This window comes from Ranitomeya imitator, chromosome 3 (assembly GCF_032444005.1).
Source record: "Ranitomeya imitator isolate aRanImi1 chromosome 3, aRanImi1.pri, whole genome shotgun sequence".
NCBI lineage: Eukaryota > Metazoa > Chordata > Amphibia > Anura > Dendrobatidae > Ranitomeya > Ranitomeya imitator.
The window spans coordinates 35556512-35573387 of record NC_091284.1 but is presented as its reverse complement, the minus strand read 5'-3'; the positions used below and the strand labels follow the sequence as shown (position 1 = coordinate 35573387).

General features: G+C 42.3%; 1 protein-coding gene across 2 annotated transcripts in view; it reads right to left on the bottom strand.

Moving 5' to 3' along the window:
• Window positions 1-7977: 7977 nt before the first annotated feature.
• KCNJ6 (potassium inwardly rectifying channel subfamily J member 6) overlaps window positions 7978-16876 on the bottom strand; it is a 259385-nt gene continuing 250486 nt past the window's right edge. Inside the window, exon 3 of one of the 2 annotated variants that reach the window (XM_069760751.1) lies at window positions 7978-10219. In XM_069760751.1, the coding sequence (XP_069616852.1) occupies window positions 9894-10219 (326 nt within the window). In that variant the 3' untranslated portion in view covers window positions 7978-9893. The remainder of the gene's footprint in view (window positions 10220-16876) is intronic. The other variant, XM_069760752.1, reaches the window with a different exon arrangement.

The following is a 16876-nucleotide window of genomic DNA, read 5'->3' as shown; positions in this document are numbered from 1 at the left end:
GTGCCTGTCAATTATGACTGTACATGATAATCCGTGTGACTGTACATATCCTTGGCTTATTCAGAATGGAAAACAGTTAGGCCGCCATCCCCCTCTTAGTAATTATGTAAACTCGTGAAGAAATATATATGGCGGCATTATTTACCTCAACTCATTTTTTGAAAAATGACGGTTCTGAATAAAAAATAGAGGCCGGATAAATATATACAGTATATATACACACATATATATATATATATATATATATCTAGGCTATAAACACACCCAAATCGGTGAATAATCGTTCCAAACTTTGTTGCTTGGGACGTTCTCTGTGATCTTGTTGCCCATAGCAACCATTCACAGTTCAACGCTACTGTAGAAATGAAAGTAGTCACTGATGGTTGCTATAGGCAACAAGGATACATGCCCGCTCTTATGGTCAGTTCTGATACCTGGGCCCAATGTAGTTATACACAAAGGTAGTCTTTATAAAATAGCCCATATTTAGAATTGGAGTGCTGCCCCAAACCGGGTGAGGGACAAACCCTGATTAAGGCCCATGATGAAATCTGAATAAAATAAATAAAATTTGGCTCATCTCTAAATTTGGATGAATATTCCACCTTGTATAAGAAGGATCACTTTTTCATCTGAACTTCAAAACATTGCCCAGAGAGACTGTAACTGTCTTCCACAACCTCACCCACCCTAGACCTAGGAGGGTTGCTATGGTGAAGGAAGCCATTTTGCTTGTGTCTTGTGACTTCAAAGAGGTTTGTTCAGGGCATAACAAATGGCACACAGTGATTAGTGTCCCTGACAAAGGGTACATTGGGATCCAGGAGCTTCAAGTTACACCTCTGGGCCTGTTCACTAAAGGGATTATCTCACAAAATAAAATGTATCACTGACACACAGAATGGGTGATAAATGTATGAATGCTGGGGACACCTCCCCTAATCATCCTCCTCACCGCCGATGAACCAAAGAACGTCACAGAGGACCAAGGCGCTGCGTCGGTGCAGGCGGCAAAAGGACAAGCGAGGGCCTTAGATAAGTAAACATAATGACCGCATTTTGCGGTTTATAACACGCACCGGAGAAAAATAGGAAAAAAAACTTTTTTGATAAAATGGTGGTGCTTCTTACAATACAGGCGTGAAACGGGGTCGCTGCTGATGTTTGGCGGTGCAGGTCGCAGTGGAGCAGGGTGTTTGGTGATGCGGGGGCTCCGCCGACATTTTGTGAAAGCCCAGAGCCCCAGCACTGATTACTATGTGTGAACTCTGGGAAAATGGCTGCCGAGGCAGCGCATGCGCAGATGGAGATCTTAGTGCTGAGATCTCATCTCCCGAGATCTTGGTGCGGAGATCTCCACCTGCGCCTGGGCCGCATGCGCGGCCATTTTCCTGGAGACATCGTGTAGAGGCAGGCGCGGATGGAGATCTCGGCTTTCCTCCATCTGCGCCTGCGCCTAGTGAGAAGCTGGACCCCGGAAGAAGAATGGCAGCCACCATATACCATCGCCACATGGCTATTGCTCGCCGCCATACCACAACTGCTCGTCGCCGTACCACCACCGACGGACCACCGCATCACCACCGCAACACCTCCAGCTCCTGCCCGCAGCATCGGTAAGAACAGTGTTTGGTTTATAAGACGCACCCCCTTTTTCCCCCTAATTTTGGGGATCATAAAAGTTCGTCTTATAATCTGAGAAATATGGTATATTATTATTTTAACCCCTTCGAAAGAAGACAGCAAAATGGCAGTGAGCAAGGATTTGTGCAAGATGAATCCCAAAAAATTTTGGATTCAAGAGAACACAAATTTTGGAGGAAAAATTTGGATCAATTTTGATTTGCTACGGATCTATTTGGTCACCGCAAAGATTTCGCACCAATTTTTAGGTAGTGCTGTCTTGTGTATAGAGCCCTTAAAGACAAACCACCACCAGGTCGAAAGTGGCCAGTTTTTGGCACTTATTTTTTTTTTTGCTCCTCCACTGAGTGTTCTGTTTTTCTTTGTTTTGTTTTGTTTTTTATAAATCCGACATACAGTTCCAGAGATATCGGCCTTTTTATTTAGTGCTTTATGGTCTTTACTAGTAAGGCGTGGCTCACAATTTTTTTTAAGGGCGTGACTTTAGGCTGCTCTGCATAATTAGGCCATTGGCCCCACCCCTTTTATAAGGACCACAAAAATTAGCACTGAATAAAAAGGCTAATATCTCTGTAACCGTATGGTGGATTTTAAAAATGCAAAAAAATTAATATTCAGGGGAGCAGCGGAAATAAAATAAGAGAAAAAACTGGTTACTTTTGACCTGATGACAGATACTCTTTAAGGTCCACATGTAGTCATTGCTGGTAAACTGGAAGAGCAGCAGATATGGCAAAGTTCAAAACCCGCCACTTCTGTAAATCTTTACACACTTAGTCCGGCTTCCTGATAAATGAGTGTAAACACAGACAGAAAAATGTGTATAGATGTGAAATTAATGGGGCGTTATCACAGTGCAATATATACGAACACACGCAGGATCTTTCCTGAGATATATTTTCTGCTTTAAAGTATACAAGTATTCTTCAAGACCAGACAAGGCAGAATCATTATTTTAAGGCTCCAGTATTACTATGCAAATTTAGGTACCGTAATTATATTACGGTCGCTCCCAGGGGGACATGCGCTAAAATCTTTTACAGATAATGGAAAGTCTGAGCCAGTGAGTTGCAAAGGATTAGAAGTGTCCAAATATTAATGTCCTATTTGGGGATGAGTTTAGGATAGGTTTCTCTATAAAAATTTAAAAGGCTCTGAAAAACAGCGCCACACTTATTCATGGGTTACTCCTGGTATTGCAGCTGCAATAGCACACACAACCTATAAAAGAGAGGGTTGAACTATTTTTCTTACCCTAAACAACCCTTTTGAAGAGAACTTGTCACCAGTCAAAAGTGTTCTGTTTTTACTCTTAGTTTATGTCATGATCCAGACCGGGTTTTGATTCCTGTCTTCCCTTTTCCCGGTCTGATCATGTCACTTCCCTTTTCCCGGTCTGATCATGTCAGGGGCTAACTTTTCTCAGCCTCAGTCTGGTCTCAGGCTTGCTATTTATCTCCGCTGCATCCTGCAGGCTGTGTCAGTTATAGCTTCTGCCTACGGCGTGAGTAGCTGACTCTGGTTATATCCTGATTTGTCCTGCTGCGATTCCTGACTGTTCTCGTGTCTGTTCATTCCCCTCCTCCCGCTCTGACTCAGTGTTTTCCCTTCATGTTTGGACTCTCTGGTACTTGACTTGGCTTTGACTCTGACCTGACTCTGCCTTTTGCTCCTGGTACTTCTACTGCCCTCTGGTATTGACCCTCTGGCGCGTCTCTGACTCGGAGTTGATTTTCCCCTTGGTACTATAGTACTCTCCTGGTTTTGATGCGGCTTGTTTGACTACAATATAGCAAAAGGAGGGGTAATAAGCCACTCAAAATGGATGCCCAAAAATTATATTGTAAATAGCAAAAGGGAAACCTAAAATATTATTTTAGGTTTCCCCTTTGGCTTGTTTGACTACCCTTTTACCACCTGGTGGTGGCCTCGCTGCAGCACTGCAGGTCTGCTCTGGCAAGTGTTGCAGTCTTCCCTCCACTCTACTGCCATCTAGTGGAGCGTGCATCTACCTCCGTAGCTGCGGCGTGAGTTTATTCCTACTGCTACCATGAATATTATTTTTTTTCGGTATTTTTTAAATCTGCCATTCGGTTGCAGAAGTATGGGTCTTTTTAAGGTCTTTTCAAGGAGGCGTGGCTTACAGGGAAATTATGCAGAGCAGTCTAAAGACACGCCCCAGAGGATCTGGTGAACCATGCCCCCCTTAATGGAAAGGTCGATATCTCTGAAACCGTATGTCGGATTTAAAAAAACAAAAAACAAAAACAGATTAATTAGGGGAACAACAGGATTGAAACAAAATTAGTCCATGTTTGACCTGGTGACAGGTCCCATTTCAGTCTAATCTTCTTGGATATGATATCACCCTCTGCTTCCTGTTTTGTGAGTATTATAGATCTATAACAAGTCTGTGCTGCACAGAGAGGCACTGCACTGCATAGCAAATATAACTTCCTATGACTATTTCAGTGCATATATATCTATACATACCCAATGTGTGGTCACCCAAGCAGGAAGTCAAGAATCTGACTGCAAAATACAATAAAGGGAAATGCTGAGGGTTCAAGAAAATATTTTAAATATTGTAATATAATTTATGGAATATTTTCCCTGCCATATGGTAAATAATAATATGTACGGGAAATGTAAAAACTGCTAGAACAAGTATAGATTGGCGAGTCACCGGACAGAATTCTCTCCATTCCCGGCCATGCAGAATTAGCCCTTGTATTGGTATAAACCACCCTACATTGGGTGGATATGGCTTGACAATGGACACTTGCTAATACAAAAATATGTGAAAATCGTGCCACTGTCTGACTGTCTTTGCTATCTTTTATAGAACAAATTAGATGTGAATCAGAGATTTAAAAAAAAAAATTGGAATTAAAAATAAAGTAACAAAACAAAAATATTATCTTGATTATATTAAACAATTAGAATGAACAATGTGAAATATTTAATTATCTATCTATATAGAAAAATAAAGCACAGCAGCACTCTTTATAAGTTTTAGGTCATGTGTAAACACTGTAAAACATTGAAACTAGCTTTTACTATTCAAAAAGATGTGCTTACAAAAATGAAGGTTCTTAGTGCATAAATTGGCCAGTTAATGTATGCCCATCAACCACAGCAAGGTGACCTCTCTTTGATGGGTCCTATTTCTACTGTACATGCCACTCTTAGCTATCAGTTAACTGGGCAGGTAGAACTGATTACCGCCACCTGCAGGTTAATGGAAGGAGTGCAGAATGAGGCTGGAGGCAGCCAACATCCAAATAGTTAATATAATCATTTCTACTTGCCCATAAATTATAGGCAGGGGAGACATGTTATATGGGAGACATGTTTGTCCATTTAACTGTAGGTTTATAGCCCGAGAATGACATGTACAGTAGAACAGGGATCCATCAGAGGGAGGTCACCTTGCCGTGGTTGATGGGCATACATGAATTGGCCAATTTATGCGCTAAGAACTTTAATTTTTGTAACTACATCTCTTTGAGTAGTAAAAGCTAGTTTCAATGTCTTTAATGTTTTTCAGTGTCTTCACATGACCTAAACTTGCACATGTTCACACTTAGGAGGTGCTGGTCAGGTTTTCCTATCTATCTATCTATCTATCTATCTATCTATCTATCTATCTATCTATCTATCTATCTATCTATGGGACCAATTCATCATTTGTGGGGGGGGGGGGGGGGGTTTAAGTCACTTATCTTTTTTTGTCTTATGGTATTCATTGCCTTTTTTCCCGCCAAATTGTTCAAAATCCTCATATTTTTTTCCCATTTCCCATTTTACTATTATTACTACTTTTTAGTGCAAAAAGTTACTACTTTCAGCCTGCCAAAAAAGTTGCATGATCTGCTAGAATGTCGAAAAATTTGAGCAAAAAAAATTCAGACGTGCATAAAAATCACTCCAAGCATAAACGTTTTCTCTGCAAACACACATAATAATAATAATAATAATAGTAATAATTTTATTTATATAGCGCCAACATATTCCGCAGCGCTTAAATTATAAATTAGACTTAAAAAAAAGGCATAAATCAAAAGACGTAAACTAAAAACCGAGCAAAGAAAAAATGAAAAAGGACAATAATGAATCGGGCCCCATTGAGTTTTAAACCAAATTTACCAATTGGAGCACGAAGTTTATTTAATTTGGCACATTTTTTAACAAAACGCTTCCATCGGGAACTGTTGTTTTCGATTTTACGCCACTACTGGTGTCATTTTGTAATTTTTCAAAAAGTTGCAATCTGGAATGCTAAATAATAATATTGGCGCACACCATAAAAAAAAACCCCAAAACGGTGCATTTTACTCCAAATAATTGGAGTAAAAGTAAAAATAGTGGAACCCCATAATTTCCTACCCCCCAAGGAGAATGTGCGACACTTTGCAGAAGCGACATTGTGGATCACATTTTGCCAAATCTGCATGAGAAACCCACCCTGCTTCCTCGTCGAAAATGATCTCCATAGCAAGACAATTTATGCTGCAGATTTTCAGCAATAATTTTACTCTACAAAATGCCTGGTAAAATCAGGGATGAATTTGTTGCAAAATCCACATGTGTTTCATTGGATTTTGCCATTGAACCCCCGTGGATATTGTCTGATAAAAATACCTCCCATTTTCTAGGCCTGCACAGAATTTCCCTTTTTGAAGCAGCATTTTGTGCTTCACAGCTGACGTTCCTACGTTAGATTGAGTAAAGAAAGCTGTGACTCTTATTAAATTGCAGGAAATGCGCATTCGTCAGCTGTGTGCACAACATGATGTCATCCATATTGGATAGGGAGCTGACAGACAGTTCTGCAACCACTGCTTTGGTCACCATATCCCAGGAGTTGGAATAATTACTTCCTAATGAATATTAGTAGCGTGCATAATCAAGTAGTCAGGTCTATCGTGGGCAAATTATCCCAAGAGGATTTTACAGTAAATTATTTCTAAGAAGTGGTTAATGAAAAATAACGTAACTGAATACTAATATGTGAAATGCAAAAATAGGTCTCAGGGGAGACATGTTATATGGGAGACAGGTTTGTCCATTTAACTGTAGGTTTATAGCCCGAGAATGACATGTACAGTAGAACAGGGACCCATCAGAGGGAGGTCACCTTGCCGTGGTTGATGGGGCGTACATGAATTGGCCAATCTATGTGTGGTTAATGAAAAATGACGTAACTGAATACTAATATGCGAAATGCAAAAATGTATCCCCCGTCAGGGGTGGTACGGTCCAGCCAAACATTGTACTAATACATGCGTGCCATTCAGATTAATGGGCCACCATGTAACATATATAATGAGAGGGGGTATACAGAGCATACAAAATTCTAACTAGAGTTGGTGTGAATCGATTTGCACAACAGAGTGTTTCAGCCATGACCGCAATCTGTGGCTACTAGACGGGAGCTATGATATTATCTAATGGCAACCATAGCTCTTCTTTTGATAAGACAGCCTGGTTCAACGTCATCATTGCAGTGAGATGCACATGTGGCATTGCTCCAGACCAGGATACAGGGTGTAGAAGATGGGGGTAGGGCAGAGGATACAGAGAACAGCAAATGGGGGAGACAGAGGAAACACAGGGCAGAAGATGGGGTAGACAGGATACAGGGGGCAGAAGATGGGGGAAACATATGATACAGAGGGCAGAAGATGGAAGGGAAAATAGTGGATACAGTGGGGAAAAATGGGTGGATACAGAGGGCAGAAGATGAGGCAGACAGAGGTAAAAGGGTGAAGAAGATGGGGTAGACAGGATATAGGGGGTAGAAGATGGGGAGACAGAGAGCAGAAGATGGGAGGGAGAAAGAGGATACAGGGAGGAATATGGGGACACACAGGATACATAGGGCAGAAGATGGAGGAGACAGAGAACACAGTTGGCAGAAGATGGGGCAGACAGAGGGTACTGTGGACAGACAGGATATAGGGGACAGAAAATGGGGGAGATGCAGTTTACACAGGGGGCAGAAGATGGGGGAGATGGGTTACAGGTGGCAGAAGATTGGGGGAGACAGAGGATACACTGGGCAGAAGATATGGGACACTAAGGTTACAGGTGGCAGAAGGTGGGGAGAGGCAGGAAATACAGGGTCGCCCCAAATCTATTAGCACAAGCTCTAGTTCTCATATGACCGCCCCATAATAACTGAGGAGCCTCCCCTAGTATAGTACATAGACATGGGTTGTCTTGCTGAAACACCCCCTTTAACCTTACACCTTCCCTTGCCTTGTACTGTAATGCGCTGCCTAAAACTCATGCACAACTCAAACTCATAAAAACCAATGGAGCCAATGGAAAGTTGCATAATTTTAGTTTCTATTGAGTGCCTCAATGAAAATCATCAAGTGGCATCTCATATAAACACTTAGGCACTGGCTTAGAGGACTCCCCCCCATGATGCATGACTTTAATGACCCTCAAGTCAAACCTTACACAGGTGTGAAACAATAACTCCAGAATCAGTGGTGGATATCTGGTCTTGGGTGAAGTACTCAACTTAGGGCTTCCTTTGATGATAGGGCAGCAAGATTTATAGACTAAATATTACATTTCAGATATGTCTCCTTTAGCCTATGCCCATGGATTTTATGAGGATTTTTTTTAGAGCAGATCCTTTCCAAAATATTCCTCAAAAACTACATTTCTATAGGAAATCTACTTTACGTTTGGAAAAATGTCCCAGTAGGGAAAAAAAAAGTCTGCATATCACTACTTTGAGTCGGATACTGATCAAATTTATTTTTCTAAAGTTCCTCAAAAATTCTTTAGGAAAATTAAAACTTTTCCAAAAAAAGGATGGTTTTCTGAAAAGGTTTCCACTTAAAAAAACCCCTTAGTTTTTGGTGAAGGATCTAGAATGCTTTTTTACGATACATCGTAAACTTAAGAAAAGTTAAAAACAAAACAAAAAACTTTCAGTACATTGGGCTGGCAGATCAATATACTTTAGACTAATGCAAGGATAGTAGGGCAGCGGTAGCCATTGTGAATTAGTCCTGCTCCCTATGTTGGAGGTCAATGGACCATTTGTGGTAATCTACAGTATATGGACCAAGCTCCATCTTTAGAGATATTAAGTTCCCAAAGGTTACTGATCTGTTTCAAAGTTCCAGGACATGGACCATTTGTGGTAATCTATATGGACCAAGCTCCATCTTTAGAGATATTAAATTCCCAAAGGTTAATGATCTGTTTCAAGGTTCCAGGACATGGACCATTTGTGGTAATCTATATGGACCAAGCTCCATCTTTAGACACATTAAATTCCCAAAGGGAAATGATTTGTTTCAAGGTTCCAGGACATGGACCATTTGTGGTAATCTATATGGACCAAGCTCCATCTTTAGACACATTAAATTCCCAAAGGGAAATGATCTGTTTCAAGGTTCCAGGACATGGACCATTTGTGGTAATCTATATGGACCAAGCTCCATCTTTAGACACATTAAATTCCCAAAGGGAGATGATTTGTTTCAAGGTTCCAGGACATGGATCCATGAACCCTTGGAACCTCCGATTAATCTTATTTGGACGTTATTGGATGTAAACCACTAGAAAAAATAGAACAGTGTGACGGTTTATTTGTCCCTTTTTATGTCATCTGGTCTATGGCTTTAATAGATTTCATAGGTGAAGATATCTCGAGGTACTCGACATAGCTGCCGGTCTGGTAAAGTGAAGAATAGATGGAAATTCTTTATATTTGATCAGATGTAAATGAGGAAAGTAAAATATGTTTAGATGACTTTACAAAAGTAAGCAGTAAGCTGTTTTTTTGTTTGCTTTTTTTGCATTGTCTTGTTCCTAGAATTCGGAGCCTACATTAATGACACATCTATGTACATGAAGTCATTCCTTTGTACATGCTGGGTTTATTAACAATATGTCATCATATATAAGGCATATGTACAGTGTACCTATCAATGGATAGATCTTTTTTTTTTATTTTTCCTGGCCATAAGCTGATGTTTTCGTTTTTACGAGGGATGTAAAAACCCCTTCTAATCTCGAGAAGGTCGAGAACCATCAAGAATTGGCCATTTACAAACCTCAAAAATAAGAGCATGTGCATTTAATTTAGCAATTCCCAGTAACCTGGACCCATCACGGTTGTACTAACCGGAGGTTGTGGTGACCTCTCCCACATCTCAGTGTGGATCACACCAGCAGTGTGTAGACCTTAAATATCAGAGACCGCACACATAATGGCTTTACACCTTTGACTCATTTTCCATGTTGGCCACATCTCCGTTCCTCTCTGTCTGATCCTCAGGGTTCTTCTCTCCGTTTTCGTTGACCAATTCCGGGTGTTGGTTGAGTTTGCTCGACACCGACCAGCTCAGAGGCATTTCCGCTTTGATGATCATCTCAGCCAATTCTTTGGCGCTGCAGGACGGAGTGTTGGTCTCATAGGTGTCGTGAAAGCTGTTGTAGTCCACTTCGTAAAACCCGTCTTCAAGGGTGAGGACAGGCGTGAATCGATGGCCCCACTGGATTTCCGATGTGACGTAAGAGCTTCTAGCTTGACAGGTCATACCTAAAGAAAAATACATGAAAAGTAAAAATAAAAAGTATCAAACATTCTCATTATCATCACAGGCAGGACTAGGCAGGCCATTAGGCCTGTTCTATAAAGATGACTTTCCAGCATTCTTATTATCATCACAGGCAGGACTAGGCAGAACACTGGGCCTTATCTATACAGATGACATTTCAACATTCTCATTATCATCACAGGCAGGCCATTAGGCCTGTTCTACACAGATGACATCCCAGTATTATCATTATCATCACAGGCAAGGCAGGACTAGGCATGCCATTAGGCCTGTTGTATAAAGATGACTCTCCAGCATTTTCATTATCAAACGCAGAACTAGTCAGACCACTAGGCCTATTGTACATAGAAAACATTCCAGCATTCTCATCATCACAGGCAAGGCAGGACTAGGCATGCCATTAGGACTGTTATATAAAGATGACTTTCCAGCATTTTCATTATCATCACACGCAGAACTAGACAGACCACTAGGCCTGTTTTATACAGATGACATTCCAGTATTGTCATTATCATCAAAGGCAGGACTAGGTCGGCCATTAGGTCTGTTCTAGAAAGATGACTTTCCGGCATTCTCATTATCAGCACAGACAGGACTACAATGAAAGATAACCCCTCTATATATATTGGATGACACAGGCTCCACCATATACAATAGTGTATGGCACAGCTCACCTCCTCCTGCACAATGACTGATAACACCTCTATATACAGTAGGTAACACAGGATTCACCATTCACTATAGGTGATGTCACAGCTCACCTCCTCCTCCTGTACAATGACTGATAACACCTCTATATACAGTAGATAACACAGGATCTACCATACACAATAGGTGATGTCACAGCTCACCTCCTCCTCCTGTACAATGACTGATAACACCTCTATATACAGCAGATAACACAGGATCCACCATCCACAATAGGTGATGTCACAGCTCACCTCCTCCTCCTGTACAATGACTGATAACACCTCTATATACAGTAGATAACACAGGATCCACCATTCACAATAGTTGATGTCACAGCTCATCTCCTTCTCCTGTACAGTGACTGATAGCACCTCTATATACAGTAGATAACACAGGATCCACCATTCACAATAGGTGATGTCACAGCTCACCTCCTCCTCCTGTACAATGACTGATAACACCTCTATATACAGTAGATAATACAGGATCCACCATACACAATAGGTGATGTCACAGCTCACCTCCTCCTCCTGTACAATGACTGATAACACCTCTGTATACAGTAGATAACACAGGATCCACCATTCACAATAGATGATGTCACAGCTCACCTCCTCCTCCTGTACAATGACTGATAACACCTCTATATACAGTAGATAACACAGGATCCAACATTCACAATAGGAGATGTCACAGCTCACCTCCTCCTCCTGTACAATGACTAATAACACCTCTATATACAGTAAGAAGGCTGGAAGTGCAGTGGAAATGTATCAGTCGCTTTCTAACATTGGAAGCCCCCTTTAAAGATGAATGAAATGCAATAAAATGAAATAATAACTAATACTCAACTGGTCAATCCCCCGCTGCTTTAGGACCTGCGCTCCCACTGGTCTCTGTTTACTCCCCTGCAGCGATGATGTCATAGAGACTTATAATATAAAAAATAAAGATTATTATTATAAGACCGCTGCAGGCAATCACTGACCTCAAGCCATAAGAAACCCTGCAGCAGTGGCCACGTGGATGTATGTGACACTATGACTGCGGGGAAGTAAACAAAGACCTCCGAGGACCACTGCGGCAGCGGGGTCGATTACATATTGAGTATTGATTATTTTTCTTTTTTGATTATTTTTTTTTTAACTCCAGGAAAATCCTGTCCCGAATTATGTTTGTCCCTGGGAATAAGTCATGAGTGTCGGGGCCGCGCATTGCTCTAGTCTGGTACATATATTCTGCATTATTACGCCGCAGTCTCTGGCTCACAGGCGACGTTGGGAGCAGCCAGAAAGCCGCAGTCAGTCTCCCATCAGCCGCTCTGTTCCATGTGTAAAATCCTGCGAAAAGAAAACCATTTCGGAGCTGATTTTGTGCAGCGAGCGTAAAGCTAAAGGGAAGCAAAATGCTGAGACAAAACCCACGGACCACCAGCTTGTGCTGCCTCCCACAGACCCGCCATCTGATCACACAACCGGGCGCTGATCCAACCCCCAAATACTTACTGTGCTGCTCTCCCCTCGCCTCATAAAAAGCGCTAATATACAATGGTGTCCTTAGAAGAAGAGGAGGGCCCCATTATGGAGGACGGAGACCCCCACAGCTCGTTACGGTCCCTCCAAAGTGGCGAGTCTACATCAGTGTCCAGGACACCATTTCCCCCCCCCTGTACCATCCATCCTATGTGGAGGAAGCGGAGCGTAATTACCTCAAAACACATTGCTAGACCACCAGGGACGCCTCCATCATTCCTTTCAATATCCTAAACTAGCACGGACTACCATTAATCTCTTCACTACCATAAACCAGGAATCTCCTTACTACCACAGACCACCAGGGACATTGTTCCTATTAATCTCTTCAATATATGAAATTACCATTAATCTAGAGACTATAGCATTAATTGCTCCACTGCCCTGGATCAATATGGACAAGACCAATAACTCCTCCACTACTCTAGACCACCAGAGGTATTATCATTAATCTCTTCAACTCCTATACACCACCATGGACTTTACCACTAATTTATTTGTCACTTTAAACCACCAGAGACACTACCATTAATTCCTCAACCACCCTGGATCACCAAAGACATTACCTCCTACACTAACCTAGACCACCAGGGACACTACCATCAACTGCATCATTACCTTGTATCATCCGAGACATTCCTATAAACTCCTCTGCTACCCTGGATCACCAAAGACATTCCCATTAACTCCTACCCTAACCTAGGCTACTAGGGACACTACCATTGATTCATCCACCACCCTAGATCACCAAAGACATTCCCATTAACTCCTACCCTAACCTAGGCTACTAGGGACACTACCATTGATTCATCCACCACCCTAGATCACCAAAGACATTCCCATTAACTCCTACCCTAACCTAGGCTACTAGGGACACTACCATTGATTCATCCACCACCCTAGATCACCAAAGACATTCCCATTAACTCCTACCCTAACCTAGGCTACTAGGGACACTACCATTGATTCATCCACCACCCTAGATCACCAAAGACATTCCCATTAACTCCTACCCTAACCTAGGCTACTAGGGACACTACCATTGATTCATCCACCACCCTAGATCACCAAAGACATTCCCATTAACTCCTACCCTAACCTAGGCTACTAGGGACACTACCATTGATTCATCCACCACCCTAGATCACCAAAGACATTCCCATTAACTCCTACCCTAACCTAGGCTACTAGGGACACTACCATTGATTCATCCACCACCCTAGATCACCAAAGACATTCCCATTAACTCCTACCCTAACCTAGGCTACTAGGGACACTACCATTGATTCATCCACCACCCTAGATCACCAAAGACATTCCCATTAACTCCTACACTACCCTAGACCACCAGGGACACTACCATCAACTGTTTCATTACCTTATATCATCTGAGACATTCCCATTAACTCCTCTGCTACCTTGTATCACCAAAAACATTCCCACTAACTCCTACACTAACCTAGACCACCAGGAACACTACCATTGATTCCTCCACCACCCTAGATCGCCAAAGACATTCCCATTAACTCCTCCACTACCCTAAACCACCAAGGACACTACCATCAACTGTTTCATTACCTTATATCATCCGGGACATTGCCGTTAACTCCCCCATTACCCTAAACCACCAAGGGCATTACCATAAATCTCCTCTCTCCCCTAGACCACCAGGGAATTTATCATTAATTCACTTGTTAAGAATTTCCAGGCTTTCGATTGTATTGCTGAGTGGGAAATATATGGTGTAAATAGGGCACTATAAGAGATACTGTCTAGAGATAGTAGTTAGGCATATGGCTTGTATGGGCATTGTATGGAGTTGTATGGCAATAATTTGGCACAGAAACATTCAAGTGCATATATTTATAGTGAGTGGGAAGTCCAGATTTTCTTGTTGCCCATTTTCTAGTCTACTGGATCTGTCCATACCTCTCTTTGATGGTGTCCAAGAGAAGAGGTTATGGAGGCTCTAAAGGATTGTGCTCCCATCATTGGGTGCCATAATAATCTACAGCAGAAGCAGGGGATCAAGGTAGTCCTCCTGCCTCTGGTCTCAGCAGATAATGGGATTTATAATGGTCCCAATGAGGCCAAAATAATACCTCTTGGTCTCTGTCAGTCTGATGAACCTAAGCGAAGGCCGACAACGTACGGGACGCATAAAAACGTCTTGATCCTGAGAAGCAATATCATACCACTCTGTCACGTCAGATTAATGGTGGCCGCCATTAACAGTTATCGTGTCCGCCCATTAGCAAGGTCTTACATCTTTTCAACCTCATAATTTGCTACAGAGATCGATACGTTCCTCAATTCCTTCCCTTTCGTCTCGGGATACAGAAAAGTCATTTTTATTCAGGCGCTGCCTACGGTCAAGTTAACACAAAGCATTCATCTTCTCGGTTTAATATAATAAGCACATACGCTGTTCTCCGATCCGTCTGCTCCTGTGATGTCTTATTAGAAGAATTTGCAATTTCTGATAACAAATCAATCCTAAGCGAGGCCGACTGCGAAATGGAGCTTGTTCAGGAGTTTAGCGGATGACAACATCATACGAGCATTTATTTATACTCTTTCTGTGAAATGACGGGTGGGTGGATGGTAATCACCGACAGAATCCAGCAGGATGAACTGTAATCACCAGGCCTTACTCGGCTGTGCAGGATGAAAAAACTTGGCTGCCTTCTTAAAGAAAACCGCCCCACATCGGTCTTTGGGTTGGGTGTAGTGCTGCAGCTCGTTCCCATTCACTTCAAGGGAGCTACAGAACCGGACACAACCCCCAAACAGATTTGGCTCAGTTTCTGAAAGAAAGGAATCAGAATGCCGACTTTGCCTTTCTAACTTTTACATTCTATAGCCTTTATACAATATATTATGTCGACGTTCAGTATCTGGTGCGGCTGTGAGTATATTCAGAAAAAGCCTTTGGCGATACTATGAAATAAATGTTAAGTGTCCTGGTGAACAGCAGCTTCACGTCCTCGGGTATGTCACTTTCTAATATCTAGAAATCGGAACAAAAAAAATAGAAGCTGACTCCATAGCGGTATCACATCAGTTCCAAAATATCATAAAATACGATATGTGTTTTATGAAGCATATCTGGCCCTTGTATCTACATATTGCACTCTAATGGGCACCTCTTCTCAAGCATGGAGACCAGTGCCTGACTAAGGGTACGTTCACATTAGCGTTTTGCGGGGCTGCGTCGGGCGCAGCCGCGGCGACGCATGCGTCATGCGCCCCTATATTTAACATGGGCGCATGAACATGTGTTGTCTTGCGTTTTGTGACGCATGCGTCTTTTTTGGCGCAAGCGTCAGGGCGCAGAGGACGCAGCAAGTTGCATTTTTTTTGCGTCCAAAATCATGCTAAAAAAGGACACATGCGTCACAAAACAATGCGTTTTGCATGCTTTTTTGTTTGCGTTGTGCGTTGCGTCGCCGACGCAGCCCCGCACAACGCAAATGTGAACATAGCCTTAGGGCAGGTGCAGATGACAGTGTATTCTCTTATTCGAGAAAATCGGGCAATTATTCAAATGACACACTTTGATCATATAGTGATGACATTTTCTTGGATGAGAAGTGTTATGAAAGGCAATTCAGTACCACAATGGACATAGCGGTCAGAGCACATACAGTGATCTGACAATAACCCAAAATCATAGAACGAGCTCTGAGACGTGGAAACTCTGCAGACCACAATCCCTAATCCTCTCCAAACAACACTAGAGGCAGCCGTGGATTGCGCCTAACTCTGCCTATGCAACTCGGCACAGCCTGAGAAACTAACTAGCCTGAAGATAGAAAATAAGCCTACCTTGCCTCAGAGAAATACCCCAAAGGAAAAGGCAGCCCCCCACATATAATGACTGTGAGTAAGATGAAAAGACAAACGTAGAGATGAAATAGATTCAGCAAAGTGAGGCCCGACTTTCTTAACAGAGCGAGGACAGAAAAGGTAACTTTGCGGTCTACACAAAACCCTAAAGAAAACCACGCAAAGGGGGCAAAAAGACCCTCCGTACCGAACTAACGGCACGGAGGTACACCCTTTGCGTCCCAGAGCTTCCAGCAAAAAATTAGACAAGCTGGACAGAAAAAATAGCAAACAAATAGCAAAGAAGAACTTAGCTATGCAGAGCAGCAGGCCACAGGAATGATCCAGGGAAAAGCAAGTCCAACACTAGAACATTGACAGGAAGCCAGGATCAAAGCATTAGGTGGAGTTAAGTAGAGAAGCACCTAACGACCTCACCAGATCACCTGAGGGAGGAAACTCAGAAGCCGCAGTACCACTTCCCTCCACCAACAGAAGCTCACAGAGAGAATCAGCCGAAGTACCACTTGTGACCACAGGAGGGAGCTTTGCCACAGAATTCACAACAGAGAAGATGGAGAAAAAAAA